General features: G+C 37.9%; 1 protein-coding gene across 2 annotated transcripts; it reads right to left on the bottom strand.

The window, feature by feature from the left end:
- Positions 1-1,561: 1,561 nt before the first annotated feature.
- dhrs7cb (dehydrogenase/reductase (SDR family) member 7Cb) lies at positions 1,562-10,547 on the bottom strand. 2 transcript variants are annotated; one of them, XM_031277641.2, is made up of 8 exons: positions 10,373-10,547; positions 8,773-8,775; positions 7,770-7,926; positions 6,241-6,353; positions 3,716-3,926; positions 3,506-3,598; positions 2,652-2,813; positions 1,562-2,481 (listed from the first exon to the last, which is right to left on the bottom strand). In XM_031277641.2, exons 3-8 carry the CDS (start codon positions 7,921-7,923, stop codon positions 2,273-2,275), a joined length of 942 nt encoding a protein of 313 aa, XP_031133501.1. In that variant the 5' UTR covers positions 7,924-7,926; positions 8,773-8,775; positions 10,373-10,547; the 3' UTR covers positions 1,562-2,272. The 2 variants fall into 2 exon arrangements, with proteins under 2 accessions (XP_031133501.1, XP_031133502.1); XM_031277642.2 differs by lacking the exon at positions 8,773-8,775 and having other exon boundaries at positions 2,273-2,481.
- Positions 10,548-12,066: the final 1,519 nt, after the last annotated feature.

The raw sequence follows: 12,066 nt of genomic DNA, 5'->3' as shown, positions 1-12,066 counted from the left end.
CATACAAAAATGCATACATTCCTCCTTGATGCTTGAGGCATTCCATACCTCAAGCCAAACATATAGGGTGGTTTAAAGTAAGAGGAAACTGAATTACAAAAAGCGACAGATTTTACATTGTCTATTGTATGCATTTAGAACTTTTCTATAATGTCATCAACTGTTAGTATTTAGAAAGTAGTTGTGCTTTGATTGACTATCTGTTCATCTTGAGGGGGGAAACGTGCTAGAGTTTTGACCAAATCGAAATCGAAACCGAACTTTTTTTTTTTTTTATGTAGAGTTGTTATTTAATTAACAAAATGTGGTTTTGAGCAGAAAATGAACTATTTCACTAATTGTGTAAGGTAGGTGTGTTACTGTGTTAAAAGTTTTTAAAAAGTATAGGTAAACACTTATTAGCAATTGAAAAAAGCGGTAACAATTGATATTGAAAGGAGGTCTGCAAAGGCTGATTTCTTCAGCATCACGAGTTAGACAGTATCATTACCGATACATTGCTGCCACCTAGAGGACATACGGAGAAAGCCATTCCTAATCGAAAACATCCATGCTTCACTCTAGTGTGTGATAACATAGATTCAAAAGATTCAAGATTCAGAATCCTTTATTAATCCCACAATGGGGAAATTCACACTGTTGCAGCAGTAAGGGATAAGAGGAAAAGTGGTAAAGTTAACACACAGTAATACATATAATTAAAGAGAGTAAATATTAAATAGTAAATAGTAAAATGTATTTACAGTAATTGCACAGTCACATGTTTTATTGTATGTTTTATCAGCCCTGGTGTGTGTGTTTTGTCCATGTGGTCTACTGGGAGCAGTGCTGAATAAAATACTGAAATAATCCATTCAGTCAAACCCTTGCCTTCTGATGATATGGAAAATAATGGATATGAATAACCTAAAATCTACTTTTATTTTATTCAGAAGAAAACATTTTAGATTATTTACTTAAGTAAACGACATCATAATGCTTTGAAAAAGAATAAATGAATAATTGTGAAATTCAACTACAATGTTGATCATATGATGAAGATGAAGACAAATGTCTGATCAATTCCATTCAAGCTTGATTGTTCAGCCTGGATGTTCAAGTTTAAATATTGTGATATTCAATATTGGTGTCTTTCAGCATGAAAATGACGAACTAAATCTAAGCAACTTGAAGTTTTTTGAATATTGAACACTTGTATTTCATGTCGGAATTTAGATTATCTTCTGAAAGAGGGGAATAAACATAAATGCAGATAGGTGAAGTGAGTACATTTCACAAATAGTTATTCAGTTGCTTACCAGATTAAAATCATTTTTGTTACTTCCATAAACTAGCATAAAATTGAAATTCTAAAGTAAAGTACAAGTACCTCAAAATCTACTTAAGTATAGTTATTGACTAAATAAACTTAGTTACAATCCACCACTGCATATCCCTGCAAATAGCCTATCACTGGGTCTTTCATCTGCAAATACTAACAGTGAATACCACATGTACTGTATTTCCATACATACAGTGCATTACATCAATCTGTAATTCTGGTCAAGTGAAAAACACATGGCAAAATGCAAGATTACTTTTATTTGATTTGCTGTTTGCTTTGTTACAACGGTAGGAGGCAATAACAGTAAACAGTGAGGCTGGATTACAAGAATACATTGTTTTGCATGTAAAGGCAATTTAAATACAGCGTGGGAATGGCAGACTTGGCCACTAACTATGAGTCTTCCTGTGCTACATATGGGGTTAAAGAACAAAGTTAAAGAACAAAAGAGTGTGAAAAATAAAAATGTGATTTGTTGTGATTTTGACTGTCATGTCTTTTATGTAGATTTAAATTTTGGAACTTATGGCTTTAACAAGGTCTCATTCTCTAATAGATTTGTTGTTAAGATGACTCGAAATGAAACAAAATATAACCACTTTGCCATTAAATGCAAAACTGAACTACTTTAATGACTGCAACAGTATTGTAGACTGTGTTATGGGGAGGAGGACAAAGAAAAAAAACACTGGCTCCACTCGGGCTCGGGCCGAAAATTCTGATAAGCTGTCGGCCAAGGGCCAGGCTAGGGCCTGAGCATCTCGGGCCAGAGCTGGGCCAGGGCCTAGATTTTTGGGCCTGTGCAGGGCTCTAGCATATACGTATGTAGCCATGCCCCTAAAGCATCCCCTGCTGTGCCAACCAAGCATATACTATTACATATCTACAATTTCCAAACAATTCTTGTTTTATTTCACATCTCTTTATGATTCCATTTCAGATTTTCTCTTACTGCATCTGCTCAGCCAGGACTGAGTCCTTTACTCCAGCAGCCAGCACAGCAAAGAAGAAGGAGGGGAAGAGGGAGCGGAGGTAGAGGGCCACCCTAGGGATGGGGTGAGCCAGTACAACCTCCTTCTTCTTCCTGTTCACAGTTTGCATAATCTCATTGGCCAGGACTGACGGACGCACACCGTGGGTCAACTGGCTAGTGATAACTGTGGAAGAATAGATACATTTAGATGTGTCAATATACTACAAAAAATGGATATTTCAAACATTTGAAAATTGTCCTCACACCTCCTACCTATTTCCCATAAACTGGTTATAAATAATTTTTCATATATATTACCACTTCAGTCACGACCATACCGGTTCTTTTACTCACATGTAGCGAGGGTGTTTGGTTTAGGGGCGGGCTCCTCCACAGGTGGCGGGTCAGAGGCGTTGATAAAGGTATGACTGATGGTGCTGACGACTATCCCAAACTCCTCCACTTCAGCCCGCAGGCAGTCGAAGAAGGCCTGCGCCGCATGCTTAGATGCAGCGTCTGACAAGTGCCGACACACACACACACACACACACACTCTGTATGAACTCTTGTTCACACAAATGACTACATCCTCCAAAATGACAATCCAGTTGAACACCTCTCAAAAACAATTTAAACAAAAACGGAACATTATACATTCATGAAGGAAGGATTTATTGCAGGACTGTTGTATCAGACTGCATTAGTTTTATCTAGGTATGCCTAATAAACTAGTTATCTAATCAGGAGATGATGATAATGGTGTGACATTTCATCACAACATAAAACAAAACTAAAAAAAACACAAAGTCATGAAGTGATTCAGTAGATACTATTCCACTCACAGCATTTACTTCTATTTTATGATTAAAAAAATACTTACTACTACTGCTAATACTTAATACTTACTATAGATATAAATACTATAAAGTAATAGTATCTACTTGAGTATCGTTTTTAGCAATAAAAGAAGGGTGTGCAAATATCGTTTTCCAATTAAGGTGAACGAACCCAGGATGACTCCGACCTGCAGCCCTTTGCTGCATGTTATTCACCCTCTCTCTCCCCTTTCATGTCTAAGCTGTCCCTATCAAATAAAGTGCCCAAAAAAAAAAAAATCTTAAAAAAAAAAAAAAAAAAAGGAACAAACAAACCCTTAAAATTGGTTGACAAGCACATAAAGCACATAAAGACTTTTATTGGCAACTCACATGAACTTCTGAATGGGACAGCCAGTCTTCCCTGGATGCTGTTGACCAGCACAATGTGCCCCGATCTTCTTGAGATCATTGTTGGAAGAACACCTGCCACATGATTTTGAAATATTAGCATTTTAATTTAAATAAAAATTCACTAAGAACCATCATCATAGAAATAGTAGTGGTTGCCTATTTGGAGTTTCTCAGGAATGTCCAGCCCACCTTTGGTCAGAGTACTGGGGCCGAAGTAGTTAATGTCCATTATATTTCTGTCCATTTCCAGGGAGACACTTTGCACCTGGGCCTTCAGCTTCATGCTGCTGTTACAGATCAACACATCCACACAGCCGTAACCCTCCACCACCTCAGCCACCACGTTCTCCATGCTGTCCATATCACTGAAGTCCAGGATAACCAGCTTTGGGGCAAATGTCTAGGGAGACACAGTATTGTATTACTTCGCAAACTAATATGTTCTTGTCATCAAGCATCAATCTGACTAGATTGTTTCTGTCATGACAAAACATATTTGCTCAGTTTCTTGTTAGAATGAGAGTACTTTCTCCTTACAACAGAATTGTTTTCAGGTTATATCAATATATGTTGATGTTATGATGGCATTTCTTTCTCATTATTACTAACTACAAAATTGTTCGACTTTAAAGGGATAGTTCTATATTTGTTGTGTAGCTACCCACTATGATTATGATCAGTGTTGAATTAAACTTGTTTGGATTTCCCAGATTAGCCTTGTCTAAATATAAATCTTAATGTATATTACAATTTGAGAATGTACAATAATCTAGGATTTAATCTAGGTCTAGCGGGACTAGACTACCCTAACCCAACTTTCCTTATTTTAACTTTCCACACCTGAAAAAACAGACCTGAACAACTGCTTAATGTTTCAATAACAGCACATGTTTTACTTAATTCATTAGTAACAAAGTGAGGCGGTGGTTTTTAAAAATATGCTTTTGTCCACATCAAAAACTAAATGTAAAACTAAACATGTGGGAAAGGATGTACTCAGAAGTACCCAGTATCTGTAATGTCGGCATATTTTATGTCTTTGTTTGCATTTTGACACAACCTTCAAATTTGTACTTTAATGATATTTTCACCCAAGCATAATATTCATACTAGTCATTATCAATTTGTCTCGCCAATGAAGGACAGTCTTTTTCCCATTACAAAAACATATGGAATTGTCTTGTTATATAACATAGCAAGTTTACATATTTTAATGAGGTAAGTTTCTTGATTCAAGATGCCCTGGTTGCCTAGAGGTTAAGGCGCTGACCATGAACCAAACCATTCCTGGTCAACATCTGTCCGGGAAACTTTTTTGTATGTCATTTCTATTTGCCTCCCCTCATTTCCTCATCTTCCACTGTCTACTTTCTAATAAGGCTTAAAATGCCTCATAATAATATATAGTTTTTAAGTTTCTTGACTTAACTATGCACATAGATATTGTGTAATAACCTGAGGGTTTCTTCATATACGGTAGCAAGATAAAATTATGTGTTGTTTAGATTTCTTGGTAAAACTGAATCACATGGTGGGTAGTTATAACAAGACAAATGTTCCGACATCAAAATTGATGTTGGGGTCCTGCATCACCCTGTCTGGGTTCTAATTCGCAATTGCTCGCTATACATTATCCCATTTTTTTTCAACAAAAATCACATATATATTTTACATACAAAATATCACACCAAAAAAATCATATTTGCATTTTCCAATTTTCATCAATTTTCCACTTTTGTTTTTCTAAGAATGCTTTGACTGGTGCCCATGTTTCATCACATTCCATCTCATTCTCTTGCAGTTTAAAGGAAACCTTTTCTAACTTAGCCATTCCATATGCTTCAGTAACCCATTCATTCTGTGTAGGTATATTATCAGCAATCCAGTTGTTCATAATTACCTTCTTTGTGACCATACATAGTGAAATAAATATATTTACTTAACATTGAAAAGATCTCACATATACTGTTTGTCATAGCAGTACCAGTACACTGGAGTGAAAACATCAAGCACATTTACAATAGATTCTGCAGTGGGAACAACAAAGGCAAGTGAGCATCAGTCAATGTTAATCCACAGGAAAACAATTTCAACAGTAACGAGAAATGGATTTGTTTTGTCTCATCAACAGCTAATAAATAGCCATGAGTTCATATGTTTGCTTATTAGATTATGTTGTTATCCATGTATGTACTTTTTTCATATAGCTAGACTCTGTCCTGTGTATAGAAGATCCATGGAGGACAGTGGGCTGTAAGAGAGGATATCCTGTTATTCTGTTGACAAAAGGAGGAAGTGGTGATGTGGAAGGTCGCAACAGAGCAGAGGATTATGATAAAAACAAGGACAGAACCTGCTATTCTCTTTCTTAAAATTGTAAACCCGCCATGTCATGTCAGTGTCATGTGTTAATTCGCTATTTGAGTGATTTTTGTGGTATGGAAAAGTCTTTGCTCTCCCATAAGAATTGTCACTATGCTGCCAAAGTTTCCAGAGTATATTAATAGACATGAGACGGTAGGCTAGTTTTTATTGGAGCAGTAGTGAAAGATTTGTATCTCAGCTGGGTAGTTTGCCAAAAAGATAAATCATCACCACAAAAAAGAGTAATGGTTTTAGTGTGGAAGGGTTAACTCAGAGTATGGCATGTTTATGATGTTTCAAACTTAAATGAATACCAGAATGCATCATTTTTATTTATTTCATTTCCTTACCTCTCTGGGGTCAGCATCATTAGTCAGATATTCATACAGTGACTCCAGCTGATCCCAGCTAGTCCCACACAGGATCAGTCTGGCACCGCCCTTATGGAAAAGATGGGCACACTCTGAACAGAAACAAAAGAAAAAATAGTTTGACATTTTGTGATATACACTTATTCACTTTCTTGCTAAGAGTTGGATAAGAACATTGATACCACTGTCATGCCTGTAGCCAATGCTAAATATAAAGCTACAGCCAGCTGCTGATTAGCTTAGCTTAACATATTGAAGCGATCCTGCAGGACTAACATGGGAGAGACTCTTGGGGAGTTCATGGGGGGAAGATGTTGCCCCTAGTTCAGCTGATACTAATTGATGAAATTGAAATTGAATTGAATTGATAGGTCAGGTTCAGGAAAGGGGAGGGGAAGAGAAGTGAAAGAAGTGAAGTGAGAGTTGGAGGAAAAAAGGTGGGAATAGAAAGAAAAGGCTAAGGAGAGACACCCCCAGCGTTACCCACCTCCCAGTTATAAGCTAACTAGCTAGTTTCGGCTACAAGCCTTTTTGTTGTTTTGGGCACTGTTTCAACACGGTTATTAGCTTGTATGCTAGGGTAATAAAACCTGGATCTCCAGTTAAACTTCAGCCGCCGTGTCCTCATTCTTCAGCAAGCAAGCCGTGCAGCCAAGCCACAAGCACTACAATATTTATACTGTAGATTGAAAATGGGAAAACAGCTAGCCTGGCTCAGGTCAAAGGAAAGAAATGTGGCCACCACCACCCTTTAAAGCTCACTAATGAACATATCTCAGTATGTAGTTTTATGTTTTAGACTACTTCTTGAGTGGCAGCAGTGACTTTCTGGAGTTCTTTTCATCACAGTGACTGCTTCCAACCAAGGAAAATAGAAAATGATATTCTATTTTCTTTGCTTTTGACCAGAAATTAGTCTGGCACATGACAACAAATTGTTGCTAGGCAACCAGTCAAGATTCCAGAAAATTGCTGCTTCCAACCAAGAAATATTGCCCTGTATAAACTACAAATTGTCGTTTCTACTCTTGAAACCAATCTCATGTCCCTACGTATGAAGCCAGAGCCAAGAGGCTTAGCTTAGCAGACAGATTTAAAGTAGGCAGGAAAGAGCTAGCCTAGCTCTGTCCAAAGCTTTAAAAAAGAGAACAAAACAGCTCACTCATTAACGTGGAGTGGTATTGATCTTCTCTCTCTGCAAGAAAGCGAATAAGTGTATACCCTAAAATGTCAAACTATTGCCATAAACATGCAGTTCAAAGCAACACACTTTGAATTGAGTCAGTCTCCATTACTTTTAGTCATGGCTACAATACAATAATCATCAAATGACACAAATCCAAGATCTATATCACCACAAGTCAATTGTTCCTTAGCCCCCAAGGATTACAAGTCTTCAATTTCATTGAATTTGCCATTGAGACATCCTGCTGACAGACATGGTAAAAAAAACAAAATCTTTATGGCAATAAAGTAAGGTTAAATATTAAAAACACAAGCAGGATTACCAGTTCCCACCCCCGACACAGCATCAGTGATCACCACCACTTTGTTTCGCACTAAGGACTTGGACATAAACTGCATGACCTCATTGTAGATGTAGTAGACCCCAGCCGCCACGACAATTAGCAGGGGCAACACCATCACAGAGGGCAGGGCCATGTTCTATGGAGGAGAGGGCAGAGGATTAATGCAGGCAAAAGCTACAGACCTACTGACCTGTGTTAGAAGAGCCAGCAGTCTGTGCCGACGGGACAGGTGGGATCAGGTTTTAGGTCTCCTAAGGTGTACATCTAACTAATGCAGGGTCCATAACAAAAAGTACATGCAACACATCTCAGTTATCTGAAGGCTAAAAATCAATTCACTAAAATCTTTCCTGGTATAACTCATATTTTGTGTTTGGTATTGTTTCAATGATGGAAACCAATAATTGATGATGGGTTTTTATCATGATTTATTTAATCAGTGCACTTCAGAAAACAGTAATTGTTCCTGATGATCTGTCAGAAGCAATAATGTGTGTGACAGTGGGTCAGACAGTAACCTTCCTAAAACTGTTTCTGCAACAGTAAAGGAGTGAACCTCGTGTATTTGCTTTGACTGTGACAAACTATAGTTTTTGCTAAATGTGTTAAAGGTAGAATATGTAGTGAGTATGGCTTTACTGTCTGTAAACACAGTGTTCAAAGTTGGCCCTTCCTCCTCGGGTCAGAGCGAGAGAGAGAACGCAGCAGTAGTCGAGCGAGCTAGAGCGTGAATGAAGAGAGGGAGTGCTGTACAAAGCAGTGAATCAGAGGAATAAAACGATCTTTTCGGATTTATTAAATTTGTATTCGGAAATTTGTGCTTTATGTTTTAACGCGCAAATAAACACACCCACACCTCAATGGGGAATATGAGTGAATGCAGTGCTTCATCCTGTCCATTCTGTGTGTCTGTCAGTTAGACATGTATGTCGATACGGGACGTGAGGGGCAAAGCGGTGGTTAGAAATGAAAACGGGCTTACAACCTGCACGCTGTTATTGGCTGTGGTTTCCACACCAAAGTGGGGCCCAAAGGCTCTTTGTTGATGCCCACAAACGTCCCACACTCACCAAAAGAAAAAGAAAAAGACAAGAGAAAATACAGGCAGAGGGCAGGGTCTCTGCAGATACAGACATCACTACACACTTCTAATGGTGTTCTAACTGCTGATTGAGAGGGATTCCTCTTTTATTTGTCTGTAATGTTTTTTGTTGTTGTTGAGAAAAGCACTGCATATTATACGTTTAAGCCCCTTAGGGAAAGAATTTGCATTTGGTGGCTTGCTAACACACTTACCATATAAGTGAGTTTGAGAAGAACAGCTAAATATATTCTGGCCATGCTGTCGCCACAGAATGCCTTGACTATGTCACCTCCAGGATATTGTCATAGGATACCCCAAGGGGGGCAACTGAAGAGGCTCACATTTATAAGCAAAGGGTGACCTTACTTGCCCTGCTTGACTTATTGTACAGACAGTAACATAGTCAAATCAAACCTAATCCACATTATATCTAGTATTTATGATAATTCTAGAGATAGGGCTGGGATTCGCCGATTCACAAGGTCTGATTCAATTACATTTCCGATACTGCTTTTTACAATACCGCTTTTGCTGGGATATAAAAGAGATTCTCAGATGATGTGTGCTGTAAATTGTACAAGCAAGAAGCAACTCTTACATTTATTTTATAATGCACCAGGTAAATGTTTACATAAAGAATTGACCCCAAAAAAGTTAGTTTGAAGTACTTTTTACTTAACAGGACTAACATAACAGTCATTGACAACACAATATACAGTAGTACAACTGTAGACTACAGCCAGTGAGTAGAGTGACCATGTTAAACATCATTCTTGGTAAACAATAAACAAAACCCTCTCTCTGAGAAATTGACAGTACTTCTGGACTTTACAGTTAAATTTAGCCAAGTAAAGGTTACTGTGAGCCGGGTACAGGGCACCCTAAGGTTACGGTCATTTCAGCAGCCGTTGCAGAGTTTTGCAGAGAATGGGTGACTGTGAGCTGAGTAAAAGACACTGAGATTTGCAGTTCAGTTTAGCCAACAAAAGGTGACTTTCCTGCGGTGACAACAGTTAAGTTTAGGCACCAAAACAACTAGTTAAGATTGTGGTTTGGGTGAAAACAGCGGTCCCCTTATGTAATACTCCTTGGAATCGAACAACCGGTTTACTGGGTGAAAGTCTTGTGTTTTCCCCTTAACTTCTTCCGGGGCACAAACTCCACTCCCCCTCATGAAAGCCCTGCGTCTGTGTGTCACGTGATGCCCTTATCCTTCCATGGTGAAAAGCCAAATATTAAAAGATCGGTTTCTAGGTTGTCAATAATCTAAATCAGATCACTCAAACAAAGATCAATTTTATGTGGAGAATCAATTTTTTTAACCCAGCCATATCCAGAGACCTGCTTTCTAGCTCAGCCCCATATGGGCTGACACATGATTGGATTCCAGTGGGTTAGTAGTCAGCTTGTGAGTGCACATCTATAGCAACCACACACACACACACACACACACGCACGCACACAATCACGTAATCTGTGTTATTCTTGGTTCACTTACAGCACGAACAGGGAGCTAATCCTTCAGCAGGACTGGCTGTTGTTTTTTCCGGATTTAGTTAGGTAACAGAGGCCTTTCTCCCACTATCTTCCTCGTCCATTAACACAGCTCTGTTCCTCTGTCTGTCTGTCTGTCTGTCCCGCTGCTGTCCACTGGAACTGGCTGCTTATAATAGCTTCTGCTTCAGTCAGCCATTAATACACACATATGTGGTATCTGAGGCATGACCCACTGTTGCCAGCATGAAGAGATGATTGACAAGTGAGAGTCTCAGTTGTGTTAAGGTGCAAGTGTTTGCATCGAACTGCTGTTTTTTTAAATTACTCTCTTATCAATAAAAATTGAATGCAGAAATAATACTTTCCCAGGCCAGAATACAGCTTCAAGACTCCATTATTTAGACGTTCATTTGGCTGACTCAATAGGTAATTCTAGAATAACCAAATACTGTACTTAAGTACAATTTTGAGGTATATTTCAGTATTCCAATTATATACTACTTTATTATAATTCAGCACATGTAAGAGTGAAATATTGCACTTTTTACTCATTTATTTGACAGATGTAGTTACAAGTTACTGTGCATATTAAAATACCTAGTAATATATATAGGCTAATATCATTTTGAGGTACTTTATATAATAGTTAGCACTAACTCCTCTTTGACCAGTTATACAATGACAAACTACACATTACACAATATACATAATATTACAACACTATATGAAATGCATGCAGTTATGCATAATGGTTACTTTTACTTGAAAATACTCCAAGCACACTTAAGCCTGTTGTGTCTGTTTCATGTTAGTTAATTCTGTGTTCCCAGCCCAAAATGACCGCCCCATTATAGCTGATTAAATCCACAATAATACCTATATTATCACCTAATGTTGTGTAACATCTTTTTATGAACTTAAGTTCTTGTTAACATTACAAGTTTTGAACTTCTATTTGCTATCTATGGCCTGTAGGCATCATTGACCTGAGCTCATACAACTCGTTTTTGAGTAACAAAAGCATAATGTATGGATTATTTTCACTATAACAAATACCCATGAAACAGATATTTATCAAAGACTACCTTGTCTCAAAGTTTAACATTTGTTTTAAACCATTTAAAAAATGAATAAATAGTGGCACAAAAACATCTGTTGTGTTCCTGGTTACATTTTTGATTTTATTATTTAAAGGCATACTATGTAACTTTTCCCTGGCTTTCCCCAACTCGTCTAGGAATAGTCTCCTCTTGAAGAATTTCCCCTGCTTCCAGCCTGGATTAACCTCCATCCACACCACTAACACATTGTAGGAGTAGTAGAGTACCTAATGTAGACATAACAAGTAACATAATTTATCCAGGTTGTCAACTGCCCCTTTGTTCCTGTTGTAATCCAGGACAGCTTGTTCCTATTCTTCTCTGCTTCTCTGCATAGTTGTCAGATTCATCTACCTACCCTTATAGAGCTGGCTCAGGTTTGCCTTGGACCAGCTCTTAGTTATGCTGTTATAGTTTTAGACTGCCAGGGGACTTCCTTTGACACACTGAGTTCCTCTCTCCTCTCTCTTTCCATTTGTGTGCATTCATGTCCCAGAAATGCTTGTTGTTTTTAAGGAGAAAGTTTGTAAATTGGACCAATTTGACCGGAACAACATAGGATTATTTTTAATTGTTTCTTATTTGTGTCTTTCAT

This window comes from Sander lucioperca, chromosome 22, assembly GCF_008315115.2.
Source record: "Sander lucioperca isolate FBNREF2018 chromosome 22, SLUC_FBN_1.2, whole genome shotgun sequence".
NCBI classification, from domain to species: domain Eukaryota; kingdom Metazoa; phylum Chordata; class Actinopteri; order Perciformes; family Percidae; genus Sander; species Sander lucioperca.
Note: the sequence above shows the minus strand (reverse complement) of the source record. Positions and strands in the feature narration are given on the sequence as shown.

Bases quoted from the DNA above. Each gene is read 5' to 3' on its own strand.
- dhrs7cb (XM_031277641.2), bottom strand. From the start codon at position 7,923: ATGGCCCTGCCCTCTGTGATGGTGTTGCCCCTGCTAATTGTCGTGGCG. The intron at 3,599-3,715 runs GTGGGCTGGACA...ATCATGTGGCAG, and splicing joins CCCCAGTACTCTGACCAAAG to GTGTTCTTCCAACAATGATC. The intron at 2,814-3,505 runs GTGAGTTGCCAA...GGCACTTGTCAG, and splicing joins TGTCCCATTCAGAAGTTCAT to ACGCTGCATCTAAGCATGCG.